This window comes from Papio anubis, unplaced genomic scaffold (genome assembly GCF_008728515.1).
Source record: "Papio anubis isolate 15944 unplaced genomic scaffold, Panubis1.0 scaffold262, whole genome shotgun sequence".
Lineage (NCBI taxonomy): Eukaryota > Metazoa > Chordata > Mammalia > Primates > Cercopithecidae > Papio > Papio anubis.
In genome coordinates, this window is record NW_022162698.1 from 41,467 (window position 1) to 56,724 (window position 15,258).

Genomic DNA, 15,258 nt, shown 5'->3' on the forward strand with positions numbered 1-15,258 from the left:
CAGTGAGCCGAGATTGCACCACTGCACTCCAACCTGGGCGACAGAGCGAGACTCCATCTCAAAAAAAAAAAAAAATTGGCAGATTGGATTTAAAAACCCACAGGCTTTATGTATATTCTGTGTATAAGAGACTTATTTTAGATTAAAAAAAAATAATACAAAGCCAGAATTACTTTACATTTTGCATGGTTTGTAACTCCAATTTTTTTCCTATATGATTTAATAGACAATGAGTAAAATAGTGGTAAAATAGAAGTTGAAAGTAAAAGAATGGGAAAAGGTATTTTATGAAAATAGTAACCAGAAGAGAGCTGGGGCAGCTATACTACTGTCGGACAAAACAGACTTTAAATCACAAAAAGTTTACAAAAGACAAAGGACAATATATATTAATAAAGGGGATACAGCATAAAGATGTAACAATTATAAATATATACACACCTAATGACAGGATTCCAAAATATATGAAACAAAAATTGACAGAATTGAACGGAGAAATAGATAGTTCTACACTAATATTGGGATATTTCAGTACCTCACTTTCAGTAATAAGACAGAACAACTAGACAGATTAAATAAGAAAATAGAGGACATCGGCCGGGCGCGGTGGCTCAAGCCTGTAATCCCAGCACTTTGGGAGGCCGAGACAGGAGGATCACGAGGTCAGGAGATCAAGACCATCCTGGCTAACACGGTGAAACCCCGTCTCTACTAAAAAATACAAAAATCTAGCCGGGCAAGGTGGCGGGCGCCTGTAGTCCCAGCTACTCGGGAGGCTGAGGCAGGAGAATGGCGTGAACCCGGGAGGCGGAGCTTGCAGTGAGCTGAGATCTGGCCACTGCACTCCAGCCTGGGCCACAGAGAGAGACTCCGCCTCAAAAAAAAAAAAAAAAAGAAAAGAAAATAGAGGACATCAAGAACACTATAAACCAATTAGACATCACGGACACATAGACAATGCTCAATGCAACAACAGCAGAATACACATTCTTTTCAAGTGCACATGGAACATTCTCCAGGATAGACCTTATGTTCAGCCACAAAACAATGCTAAAATTTAAAAACTTTTAATTTTTAAAAACTAAAATTATTCAAAGTTTCTTTTCTGATCATAATGGTATAAAACTACAGATCAATAGCAGAAGGAAAACGAAAATTCACAAATATGTGTAAATTAAACAACACACTCTTCAACAACAAATTGGTCAAAGAAGAAATGACAAGGGAAATTATAAAATATCTTGAGACAAATGAAAATGAAAATACAACATACCAAAAGTTGTGAAATACAACAAAAGCAATGCAAAAAGGGAAAATAATGCAAATACATACATTGAAAAAGAAGAATCATAACCTGATCATAACTAAATCATAACCTAATTATATACCTTGAGGAAATAAAAATAGAAGAACAAACCAAATCTAAAAACAGCATAAGGAAAGAAATAATGAAGACTAGAGCAGAGATCAATAACAGAGAATGAAAAAACAGTAGAGAAAATCAACAAAACAAAAGCTGGCTCTTTGCAAAGATCAACAAAATTGACAAACCTTTAGGTAGATTGACTATGAAAAAGAGAGATGACTCATATTATTAAAATCAGAAATGACATTAAGAACTTTATTACTTATTTTACAGAAATAAAAAGGATTATAAAAGAATGCTATGCACAATGGTACACCAAATTTGATAACATAGATAAAAATGGACATATTCTTAGAAACACACAATCTACCAAAACTGACAAATGAAGAAATAGAAAATTTGGATACACTTATAACAAGATTGAATCAGTAATCAGAAACCTATCAGTGACAAGCTCAGGACAAGATTGCTTTTGAATTCTACCAAAACATTTAAAAAGGAATGAACACCAATTCTTCTGAAACTCTTCCCAAAAATTAAAGAGGAAAGAACACTTCCTAACTCATTCACGAAGTCAGGATTACACTAATACAAAATCACAATAAAGATATCACAAGGAGAGAAAATTACACACCAATATGCCTTATGTATGCAAATTGAACTCAATGGCACATTAAAAGTTTATTCACCATAACCAAGTGAGATTTATTTCTGGAGTGCAATGGTAGTTCAACATACACTTTATCAACTAGTAAAATGCACCACACTAAAGAAATGAATAGTAAAACTAAATGATCATCTCAATTGATGCAGAAAAAGTGCTTGACTAAATCCAAATTTTTTTAATGATAAAAACACTCAAGAAACTAGGAATACAAAGTAACTTTCCTATCATGATAAAGGCCATATTTGAGAATCCCACATTCTCAATGGTGAAAGAGAAAGCTTTCCCCTAAGATCAGAGCAAGGCCAGGATACACATATTTGCCACTTCTCTTCAACATAGCACCAGGAGCACTAGCCAGAGCACTTAGACAAGAAAAAGAAATAAAAGTATCCACAGTGGAAAGGAGAGCATAAGATTATCTCTTATCACAGATAACCCAATGTTATATGTAGAAAACCCTAATGATTCTATTCAGTGGGGAAAAGGATAGTCTTCCACAAATGATACTGGAAAAATTTGATAATCACATACAAGAGAATGAAGTTGAATGCTTCCCTAACACCACATACAAAAAATAACTCAAAACGGACTAAGGGCTAAAACTATAAACCTTTTGGAAGAAAACATAGTGGGAAATCTCCATGCACTAAATTTGACAATGATATCTTGGATACAGCACCAAAGGCATAGGCAATGGAAGGAAAAAACTAGATAAATTGGACTTCATCAAAATTTAAAACTTTTGTGCACCAAAGGACACTACTGAGAGAGTGAAAAGACAACTCACAGGATGGGAGAAAATATCTTCAAATCATATATCTCATGTGGGAGTAATATCCAGAATATATAAAGAACTCCTAAAACTCAACAACAAAAAACCAAACAACTCAAGTCAAAACTGAGCAAAAGGCTTGAATCAGCATTTCTCCAAATAAAACATTCAAGTGGTCAATAAGCACAAGAAAAGATGCTCAACATCATTAGTCATTAGGGAAATGCAAATCAAAACCACAATAAGATATCATTTCACACTCATTAGGATGGCTATTATTTAAAAGTGGAAAATAAGCAGTGCTGGAGATGTGAAGAAAGTGGATGTGAAGGCACTGCTCATGGGAATGTATAACAGAGCAACAGCTGTGGAAAAGTCTGGCAGTTCCTTAAAAAGACAAACATAAAACTACCACATGACCCAGTAATTCCACTCCTAAGTAAATATCCAAAAGAACTGAAACAGGGATGCAAACAGGTACTTGTACCCCAACATTCAGAACAGCATATTTGCAACAGCCAAAGGTGGAAACAGTCCAGTCATTTATCAGCATATGAATGGATGAAGAAAATATGTTACAGGTACACAGCGGGATACTATGATGATATTAAAATGAATGGAATACTTATACATGCTACAACATGGATAAACTTTGAAGATATTATGCTAAGTGAAATAAGACAGTCATATAGAGAAAAATATTGTACAATTCCCCTTACCTGAGGGAAGTAGAAGAGGCAAATTCATAGAGTTAGAGAGTAAAATAGAGGTTAGCACAGGCAGGCTAATTGATTAATGGGTTCAGAATTTCTGTCTGGGGCCGTAAAAAGGTTTTGGATATAGATAGTGGTGCTTGTGCATGTACGTAGTGCCACTTAATTGAATACGTCATCATGATTAAAATGGTCAAAGTTTCATTACATATATTTTACCAGCAAAAAGTGGAAGCAGAAAGCAGAAAGTAAGCAGAAAATGGAGCAATGCCTTAAAGTTTATGATAGAAAGTTATTTTCAGTCTAGAACATTGTTATCTATCAAGTGCGAGGTAGAATAAAGACTTTCTCAGACATGCAAGATCTTGGAAGCTACTGGAGGACTTGCTCCACTGAATCTGGGGAGCGGACAAAAAAAAAAAATCAGGGGTGGTGAAGAACAGGACCCCTCTCAGCGGAGAGGGGGAGGTGGGCATTCTCGGAATGATGGTGAAGGACTTCCCCAGTGACAGCTGCTTGGAGGTCTAGAGGGTACTCTATTCCAGCTAAAATGGAAGAAGGGTAAACGTCACCAGTGAAAACACAGAAGTGATAGGTAAGTGAGGATGTCTGACCAACTGACAGGGTGGATTTGTCCCAGAGCTGGAGATGAATTACATGCATAGAAAACAGAGGAGTTACCAACTCCAGGGAAACAGAAGACATCACGAAGAAAAGAAAAGTAAGCCAGGTGTGGTGGCTCATGCCTGTTATCCAATCACTTTGGGAGACTGAGGCAGGTGGATCATTTGAGGTCAGGAGTTCGAGACCAGCCTGGCCAATATGGTGAAACCCCGTCTTCACTGAAAATACGAAAATTAGCTGGGTGTGGTGGTGCATGCCTGTAATCTTAGCTACTTGACAAGCTGAGGCAGGAGAATCACTTGAAACCAGGAGACAGAGGTTGCAGTGAGCTAAGATTATGCCACTGCACTCCAGCCTGGGCCACAGAGTGAGACTCGGTCTCCCCTCACAAAAAAAAGAAAGAAAGAAAGAAAAGAAAGGTAATCATAGGACATGAATAGCAGCTCAGCTGTGGGCAATATTTACATTGTCATAAATAAATGAACCATCCGAGTCAATGAATAAGGTGGAGACTTGGAATTATTCCTTCTGTAAAAGAATTTACTCACTGTGAGAGCCATTAGACCATTGTCAGCGAACAAAGGCAAAAACAGCCTTTCTAGGAGAGAGGAAGGAGAGCGGGGAGAACAGAACTGCAGAGGAGTTGACTTTCTGGGGCAGAGCCGGCAGCCAGCAGGTCTATCTTGCCTCCAACTGAACACGTACCCCTACTTCACTGGGGGCCTGGGGAGGGGAGGCTGCGTGCACGCAGATAGTGACGTCCACGTTAAGTTCTCACCTTAGAAAGTGGGAAATCAATCCAGAGCATCTAAAATGGATAAGTCAAGGACCAGCAGGGGGAGTGGACCAGGTTCTGAGCCACTTTGAGGATGAGCCTGGGGAAAGTCACGGGGCAGTCCTGCTTGGGAACCCTGGGCTGTGAGTCATGGGGCTGGTACTCCTCGCTGTGTGACCTCGGGCACAACTTCCCCTCTTGGAGACCCAGCGTCCTCCCCTGTAAAATGAGGATGCTGTTGCTACTCACAGAATCACTGCGAGCAGCATATGCATGGCAGGTGCCTAGTACAGTATTGAGCACGATAGTAAAGGCAACCCCCTGAGCTGCTGCCCTTGTTAATATTGCCGCTTCCTGTGATAAGGAGTACTGTGCTGGACAAGGCCCACACCTGGATCGAGAAAACAAAACTTTTAAGGGCCAATTCCTGTTTGCGTGGGCCAACTCCATCTTTTCCTCCTTGGTGGGGAGGGTTCTGTGCAGGAGTGAAGGAGCAGGGTTGAGGGGAGGGGTCAGCTCCTCGTTCTTGCCCTTTACAATTTCACCAAGAAAACCTGTAGATGTGGCTGGAAGAGAAGGAACAGTAAAAGCTTGGCAGATAGGAGGAATTTCTTATCTAGTTTGTTTTTGTTTTTGCTTTTTTTTTTTTTTTTGTTTGTTTTTTTTTTTTTTTTTTTGAGACAGAGTCTCGCTTTGTCGCCCAGGCTGGCGTGCAGTGGCACCATCTCTGCTCACTGCAAGTTCCGCCTCCCGGATTCACGCCATTCTCCTTTCTCAGCCTCCCGAGTAGCTGGGACTACAGACGCCCGCCACCACACCTGGCTAATTTTTTTGTATTTTTAGTAGAGACGGGGTTTCACTGTGTTGGCCAGGATGGTCTCGATCTCCTGACCTTGTGATCCACCTGCCTCGGCCTCCCAAAGTGCTGATTTTACAGGCGTGAGCCACAGCACCCGGCCTTTCTCATGCAGTCTTTCAAGCAAACACTGATTGCAAACTAGGGCTGGGGGCTATGAGTTGAGCTCACCAGTGGGGTGGGGACAGGAGAGGATTCCAGCGTGCAGAGACAGGGTGTGTGCCCCGATGAGGCTGCAGCCTGAGACCTGAGGGACGTGCATGGGAATGGATGGTGACCTTACAACCTGGCTTCTGCTAACCAGGAAGGAGGAGGAAGAAGAAATGGAGCAGGAAAAGAAGAATGAGGAAGAGGAGGCAGAAGAGGAGAAGAAGGGAAAAAGAACAGAGATAAAGAAGACAGGGAAGAGAAGGGGAGGAGAAGGAAGGAGGAGGAGGAAAAGATGGCTTTTGGTTTCTGTGAGTTGTATTTTGAAATAGACCACCATGGCTGCTCCCATCTCCACTCAGAATGAACCTTCAGAGATGTTCAGGGTTGGGAGTCCACCATCCCCATGCTTTTTGTTTGTTTGTTTTTTTCTTTTTTGAGATGGAGTTTCACTCTTGTTCCCCAGGCTGGAGTGCAGTGGTGAGATCTCAGCTCACTGCAACCTCTGCCTCCTGAGTTCAAGCGATTCTCCTGCCTCAGCCTCCCGAGTAGCTGGGATTACAGGTGTGTGCCACCACACCCAGCTAATTTTTGTATTTTTAGTAGATGGGGTTTCGCCATGTTGGTCAGACTGATCTCGAACCCCTGACCTCAGGTGATCTGCCTGCCTCGGCCTCCCAAAGTGCTGGGATGACAGGCATGAGCCACCACGCCCAGGCTCCCATGCTGGTTCTAAAGGAAGAAGAACTTAGTTAGGTCCTGGGAGAACTGGTCAAGTCACCTTCTCAGTTTTCTGTTTGTGAAATGGGGACAGCCACTTCCACCCATCATAATTTTCACCTCCTGTCAGCTCATGTTGAAAACAGATTCGCCATGGTTCGGTGACCCAGAGTGTGCCGGAGTGAAGTGCCCATGGTGGGGAAAGCACGGCTGAGTCATCTTGGGAAGGACTCAGGCTGTGCACAACCTCAGTTTTCCTGACCTGTCAAATGGGGATTCTAGGCTTTCTTTTGTAGATCTTCTCAAGGGTGTGTACATGACAAGCATGTAACTGGCCCAAGATATGGCTGCTAGTATAAATATAAATAGTGTGAAATATAATGGGTTAATAGTTATCATTTTATGATAATATAAAATAATTTTAATATTAGTGATAATTAAATTTTCTTTTATAGAGACAGGGTCTTGCTCTGTCTCTACAAAATTACAGTGGTGTAATCATAGCTCACTGCAGCCTTGAACTCCTGGGTTCAAGTGATTCCCTCCCCTCAGTTTCCCAAGTAGCTAAGACAACAGGTGTGATCCCCTGTGCCCAGCCAATGATAATCATTAATAATGACAGTAGCATCAAATTAGTACTCTGGGCCAGGAGAACTTCTCCCAGAACCTGAACTCCCAGCACCCACTGCTGGGTGACATTTCTTGTTGGTAATGTGACATTTCAGGGTGTAGCCATTCTGCCTCCCCCTACTATCTCATTCGTCTCTGAATCCAGTGCCTTCCATGACAGCAGGCACACAGCAGGTGCTGGATAAATGCTAATCAGTAGCTGGATTCCTTGTATATAGTTGTCCTCAGTAAAGACCTGTGGAAGGAAAAGCAAGCCGCATTCTTGCACTGTGCCTGATAGACAGCTGGGCAGGGATCGTATTGAGTTTCAGCAGCAGCTCCCTCCCTGCCTGCATCTCCTCCATCCAGGGAGGACGCAAGGAGAGGTGCCTTGATGAGGAAAGGGGAAAGTCCTAGCTGTTGCTTTCAACCCTCAGAAGAAAAGATTCTTGGCACAAAGTGACTGGGCCAGAAACGAGCACGGGAAATAATTTCCCTCATATCAAAAAGCAACCCAATAAAATATTTAAATGTGAAAAGAATAAAAATATGTAAATTTAATAGAGAAGAAACCATTTCATAACTGTTTTCCATCATCAAATTGTGAAAGGCCTTTCTATGACCCAAAATCCATAAAAGAAAAGATGCATAACATAGAATCCACAAAACAACAGGCAAACAAAAAAACTTTTTCGGCTGGACACAGCAGCTCATGCCTGTAATCCCAGCACTTTGGAGCCCGAGGTGGGTGGATCACCTGAGGTCAGGAGTTCCAGGTCAATTTAACCAATATGGTGAAACCTTGTCTTTACTAGAAATACAAAAATTAGCTGGGCATGGTGGTGTGCACCTGTAATCCCAGCTACTCAGGAGGCTGAGGCAGAAGAATTGCTTGAACCCAGGAGGGGGAAGTTGCAGTGAGCTGAGATCGCACCACTGCACTCCAGCCTGAATGACAGAGTGAAACTCCATCTCAAAAACAAAACAAAGCAAGCAAACAAACAAACAAACAAAAACAACAACAACAAAACTTCTTTATGACAACAAACACCCAAGTCCAAAGACATATGAAAAACAGGCACAAAACCTTTGCAACTCAGATCTAAAGATCTAAAGAATAAACAGAAAAATAAAGATCAGCTACCCATGAGAAAAACGGGCAAAGGACATGAATAGACAGTTCACAGACAGGGAAATACAACATAAGGATGTCTCATTCAAAAGAGACAGGCAAATTCAAACTACACTGATACCATCTTCACCCTGAGATTGGTAAAACTCCAAAAGCTTAATAGAACCTTCTATTGGCAGAGCCTGTGGGGAGAGTGGCATTCTTATTCGTTACGGAAGGAGAGTAAATAGAAATAATCCCCATGGAGGGTAATTTGACAACATTTGTCAAAATTACTGATGGATTTACCCACTGACCCAGTAATTAAACTTTGAAATTTATCCTGAAGTGTGAAATTATAAATTTACTGCAGTAACATTTTTTTTTAGTATATGTGCTGCCAAGGTGAGCACAACATTTGCTTTTTGTGTGTTTTTTTTCCTCTTTCTTTCTTTCCTTTTTTTTTTTTTTTCTTTTGAGATGGAGTCTCATTCCGTCTCCTAGGCTGGAGTGCAGTGGTGTGATCTCAGCTCACTGAAACTTCTGCCTCCTGGGTTCAAGCAATTCTCCTACCTCAGCCTCCCGAGTAGCTGGGATTACAGGCACCTACCAGCATGCCTGGCTAATTTTTGTATTTTTAGTAGAGATAGGGTTTCACCATGTTGGCCAGGCTGGTCTGGAACTCCTGACCTCAGGTGATCTGCCTGCCTCAGACTTTCAAAGTGCTGGAATTACAGGTGTGAGCCACCACATCTGGCCAATTGCAGCAACATTTGTAATAGCAGAAGATTAAAAGTAACCCAATATCCATCAGCAGGGAATTGACTGAGTAAATTACAGTACATTTATACACTAGATTGTTATATAGCTATCAACAAAAGTAATGAGGAAGCTCTCTGTATGTTGCTATGGAAAGAACAGCAAGACATATTAACTAAAAAAACAAAAACAAAACAAGGTATATAATGGCATGGCTCATAGGCCCTGTTTTTGTTTTGGAGGTTATTTTTGAAAAAAGGGGAAAGTTCTAATCATATTTGCAAATGGTCATGTATGCATAAAAAAATTCTGTTACAAATAAGAAACCAGGCCGGGCACAGTGGCTCACACCTGTAATCCCAGCACTTTGGGAGGCTGAAGCTGGCGGATCACGAGGTCAGGAGATCGAGACCATCCTGGCTAACACAGCGAAACCCGTCTCTACTAAAAATACAAAAAAAAAAAAAAATTAGCCAGGTGTGGTGGCAAGTGCTGTGGTCCCAGCTATTCGAGAGGCTGAGGCAGGAGAATGGCGCAAACCTGGGAGGCAGAGCTTGCAGTGAGCAGAGATGGTGCCTCTGCACTCCAGCCTGGGCAACTCTGTCTCAAAAAAAAAATTTAAAAAAAAAATAAATAAGAAACTAAAAACACTATTTTAAAGAAAATATTTAAGAAAAAAATTAATAAAAGAAATGAGAGACATACATGAAAACTAAAAAACATTGCTGAAGGAAATTAAAGATTTAAATAAATGGAAAGCCATCCCATGCTCATGGATTGAAAGAAAACAAAGCATAGTTGGAAGACTCATGGTTCCCTACTTCAAAACTTATTGCAATACAATGCTAATTAAGATAGGGTGGGCCGGGCGCGGTGGCTCAAGCCTGTAATCCCAGCACTTTGGGAGGCCGAGGCGGGTGGATCACGAGGTCAGGAGATCGAGACCATCCTGGCTAACATGGTGAAATCCCGTCTCTACCAAAAATACAAAAAACTAGCCGGGCGTGGTGGCGGGCGCCTGTAGTCCCAGCTACTCGGAGGCTGAGGCGGGAGAATGGCGTGAACCCGGGAGGTGGAGCTTGCAGTGAGCCGAGATCGCGCCACTGCACTCCAGCCTGGGCCACACAGCAAGACTCCGTCTCAAAAAAAAAAAAAAAAGATAGGGTGGTACTGGCATCAAGACAGGTATAAATCAATAGAATGAAATTGAGAGTTCAAAAATAAAGCCTAACAGTTATGATCAATGGATTTTCAACAAGGATACCCAGACAATTCAATGGGAGAAAGAATAGTGTTTTCAAAAATATTGCTGGGTCAACTGGGTATTCACGTACAAAAGAATGAATTTGGACTGTTATCTCACACCACACACAAACATTAAATCCAAGTAGATCATAGACTTACATGTAAGAGCTAAAACCACAGAACTCATAGAAGAAAACATAGAATTAAATCTTCATGATTTGGGGCTAGGCAATGACACCAAATTTGCATGTGATAGAAGAGAAGATTGATCAAAATTGAACTTAATCAAAATGAAAACTTTTGTGCTCCAAAGAAAATCATGAAGAAAGTAAAAAGACAATCCACAAACTTGGAGAAAATAGTTACAAATCTTATACCTGATAAGGAGCTTGTATCCAAAATATATAAAGAATGCTTATAACAGAATAATGAAAAGACAAATAACCCAATTTTTATATGGACTATTTCCATAGACATTTTCCCCAAAAAAACATATAAATGGCCAAAAAGCACATGCAAAAGATGCTCAACATCATTTGTCACTAGGGAAATGCAAATCCAAACCACAGTGTGATACCACCTCACACCCCCTGGGATGGCTAGAATGAGAAAGACGGTCAATGACAAGTGTCAGTGAAGACGTGGAGAAATCAGAACCCTCGTGCCTGAAGTGAATTATAAAATAGTGCAGCCACTTTGGAAAGCATTTGGCAGTTCCTTTAAATGTTAAACATAGAATGTATCATATGACCCAGCAATTCCACTTGTAGGTATCTGTCTACTTAAGAGAAAAGAAGACATGTTCACTTAAAACTTAAACCCAAAAGTTCATAGAAGTATTGTTAATAATCACAGTGACAAAAAGTAGAAACATCCCAAATGTCCATCCACTGATGACTGGATAAGCCACATGATATATCCATAAAATGGAATGTGATTTAGCCACAAAACTGAAGGAAGTACTGATACCTGCTACAACTTGGATGGCCCTTGAAAACATTATGCCAAGTGGAAACAGCTAGTCACAATACACCACATATGATTCCATTAATGGAAAATGTCCAAAATAGGCAAATCTATAGAGACAGAGAGTAGATTAGCCTGGGGCTAGGGAGGAATGAAGACTGACAAAGTTTCTTTTTGGGGTCATCGAAATGTTCTAAAATTAGCTTACGGGGATGGTTGCACAACTCTGTAAATATACTAAAAACACAAACTTGTACACTTTACACAGGTGAATTTCACGACATGTAAGTTATATGTAAATAAAGCTACTTATTCTAGGGGAGGTGGGAACTTGGCAGATGGAGGACAAGGAGAAAAAAAGACTTTCTATTATATATCTTTCAATACTTTCTGCGTTTCAAACCATCTGACTATACTATCTATTCAAAAGCAAATCTAAAATCAAAGGATCAAACAAAATTAAAGACAGACCCCTGATTCTCCCCATATTTGGGTGGAGGAGCAAAGAGGGAGAAAGCCACCACCCACCGCATATCACCGTGAAGGGTTGGTTGAGTGGAAGGTGGGCAGGAGGTTCTATGTGACAAGGGCAGCCTTGGAGAGGTTCCAAGACCCATTCATTGCCTGGAAGCCACCAAAGCCACTGGACCTGAAGGAGAGATGGAGCCTGACTGAACAGATGGCAGATGCCAAGCTGACCAGTGGGCCTGTCCCTGCCCCCTCCTCTACCACCATATGGACCTACATAAAATCCCAGAACCATCATCAAGTGCCAAAGGAGGGTGGGAAAACCCCATGACTGACACCAGCCAGGCAGAATAGAAGCTTGAGAGAGAAGCTCCATTGACGGAAAGGGAAGAAAGGGAACTCCTATCTGACACTAGCTCTGTGGGCTGGGCTCACACTCTGGGCCGCCACAAATTTGGATGCAAGATGGAAACTCTCTCCTGCATCCCGAGACCAGACAGCAGCCAAGGAGGGTGATTCTCAGAGCCCTCTGCTTGTCCCTTCCCTCCTCACGTGCTTGGCTGGTTAACAGGTGCTATACCAAGAAAGATCTCTGTGATCAAATTAGTTTGAAAAACACTGGGTTAAAGAAAGTCAAGGCATTTTTTTAACTGCAGGTCTTCTCAGAGCCTTTCCTCGTGACTCCCCAAGAGGGGGTCTGGCAGTTTCATCAAAGCACTTTTGTGTTTTTGAGGGATGTCTGGTACGAAAGACAGTCTTCTTCATTTTACACTGAGGGGAAGCGGCTCAGCCAAGGTCCCAGAGTGGCTCAGGGCTGATTCGGCAGCACCAGACAGCTTCTGCCACTGCCAGGTCACAGTTCTAGCTGCGTCCTGACTCGTGGTGCCAGAGGCCTGGGCAGTTTCATCCTGTGTCAAGGCAGCCTCTGGTCACTGCCTTGTCCAAGTCTCTCAGAAACTTTATGTATTTGAGCCCCTGACTTGGTAGATTCTGGGGACATGGTGGCTGGACACAAAAGAGGATGGGAGAACAGATTTGCTCCCTGCCTGGGGTGTAGGACAGAGCAGCAGGGAGAGGCTGTGAATCTAGGCTGTGCCCCGGTCCATCTGGCCATAGGTTCTGTCTGCACAGTGACGGACCTGGGGCCCTTTCATAAAACCTTAGAAACTCACTCTGATAAAAATGCTATAAGGGCCGGGCACCGTGCCTCACGCCTGTAATCCCAGCACTTTGGGAGGCTGAGGCAGGTAGATTACCTGAGGTCAGGAGTTTGAGACCAGACTGGCCAACACAGCGAAAGCCTATCTCTACTAAAAATACAAAAAAATTAACCGGGCGTGGTGGTGAGCACCTATAATCTCAGTTACTTGGGAGGCTGAGGCAGGAGAATAGCTTGAACCCTGGAGGCAGAGGTTGCAGCAAGCCAAGATCAGGCCATTGACTCCAGCCTGGGTGACAGAGCGAGACTCTGTCTCAAAAAAACAAAAAAAAAACTATAGGATAAATAGTCCAATTTTGTCAACAAATAAGTAACCGAGGAAAAAAATGGGTGGAAACTGTTATAGATTAAAACATAGCCAAAAGTCTAATGTGGGCCAGGCTGATTTGAACAAATCAACTGAGAAAGACATAGATGAGACAGTCGGGGCAGTTTGAACCCTGGCGGGCTATGTGATGATGTTCAGGAATTGTTGTTTCAGCTGGGGTGATGGTACGATGCTTAGTTTTTTGTTTTGCTTTTAGAGTTTGTGTTCTTAAGGAATAGATCCTGTGGTCTCTACAAATCAAACAATCTGGTGTTTGAGATTAGCATTAAAATGGTCCAGCGGGCATGTAAGGGGGAAAATGGGGGGTGTGCGGGGGCCGTGGTGACAAAGGGAATTCCTGCTGGTGTGGCCAACCCTGCAGCCTCGGTGGCTTCTCTCCCGGAAGGCAAGCCCCATACCCCAGAGGCATCCAGATCCAGGGCTCTCCATGTGCCGGGGCTTGGGAGGCTGGGACTGCCCCAGTGTGTGGATCTGCTGTGGGCCTTGCACCCACCGGACCCTGCCAACCCCCACGGCACTGAGGCCCAACCCTCCTCATACCTCACACCTGCCCTCCTGCCCTCCTGCCCTCCTGCCCGGCTACTCACACCGCTCCTCCTGGTCCACACGGCTCCGGCCACCTCGCCTGCTCCGGCCCAGGCCACTCATTACTCAGGATGCTTATTATTAGTCTTAGATTTGATTAGTGCCTGGGCTGCACTTCCTGGGTTTTCCCCTCAACCTGTTGGATGTAAATCAGCCACACCCACTCCCGCCCCCATGCCTGTGCACTGGGTCTAAGGAGCCCAGGTGGGTGGCCGCAGCCCAGGCTCCTGGCGTCCCATGGGGTACACACAGAGCAGTGGAAGGCCTGCCGGGCCCTGCGACTATGGGATGGCCCAGGCTTTTCTAGATCTGGGCCTGGCCATCCCTTGGTCCTGATCGCCTGCCCCCCGGCACACATCCCAAGCCAGGCCAGCTCTCCAGCCTCCCAGCAACACTCAGGCTTTTCCCTCTTCCTGGTTATACTTATTCTATTCATTGCCTGGTCAGCCCCTCCTGCTCTTCCCTCAAGGCTCCATTGAGGTGTCACCTCCTCCAGGAAGCCGTCCCTGACTGTCCCAGTCTATCAGGTGGTGCTCATTCTCTGTGTCTCGTTGACCCTGTCCAGCACCTAGCAGAGCACTGGAGAGGCTGGACCCCAGGGCCAGACAGCCTGGGTTTGAATCTTGACTCTGCTGCACACCAGTGGAAGGCCTTGGTGGCAATTTATGGAACTCCTCTGTGCCTCCATGTTCTCCATGTAAAACAAGGATGAGGTCGGGCCTGATGGCTCACGCCTGTAATCCTAGCACTTTGGGAGGCCGACGTGAGTGGATTGTCTGAGCTCAGGAGTTCGAGACCACTCTGGGCAACATGATGAAATCTCATCTCTACTAAAAAAACAAAAAACAAAAAACAAAAAAATTAGCCGGGTGTGGTGGCCTGTAGTCCCAGTCCGTGCCTGTAGTCCCAGCTATTTGGGAGGCTGAGGCAGGAGAATGGCTTGAATCTGCGAGGCGGAGGTTGCAATGAGCCGAGATCGTGCCATTGCACTCCAGCCTGGGCAACAGAGACTCCATCTCCAAAAAAAAAAAAAAAAAAAAAAGGATGAGAACATTGCCCGTCTCACAAGTGGTTATGAGCATGAAGTGAGGGAGCACAGTTATGTTCTTAGAGCAGGTTCTTGGCACACAGTAAGTCCTCAATAAAGGCCATGGAGGATGAACACTACAGCCCATATTGCACTGCATGGCGACTACACTCCTGTGTCTTCCCCATCCTCTGAAACCTCCCAGGAGATGGGAGGCCCAGAAACAGCCAAAGGCAGAGTGAGAGGAACGTAAAAACCAAAGAAAGCCCATGGGCCCTTAGGAAGAAACTGAAAGACGAGG

The 15,258-nt window shown here is 43.5% G+C and overlaps 1 protein-coding gene across 9 annotated transcripts in view; it reads right to left on the reverse strand.

The window, feature by feature from the left end:
- Positions 1–14,736, reverse strand: part of TNFRSF13B (TNF receptor superfamily member 13B) — a 38,943-nt gene extending 24,207 nt beyond the window's left edge. For 3 of the 9 annotated variants that reach the window (XR_002518015.2, XR_002518017.2, XM_031661835.1), the window contains exon 1: positions 13,933–14,140. Coding sequence is in view for 6 of the 9 variants with exons in the window: in XM_031661835.1 (XP_031517695.1) it covers positions 13,933–13,993 (61 nt within the window). In the remaining 3 variants the exon portion in view is untranslated. Of the gene's footprint in view, positions 1–13,932 lie in introns of all 9 variants that reach the window. The other 6 variants (XR_004181451.1, XM_031661838.1, XM_031661837.1 and 3 more) reach the window with 6 other exon arrangements.
- Positions 14,737–15,258: the final 522 nt, after the last annotated feature.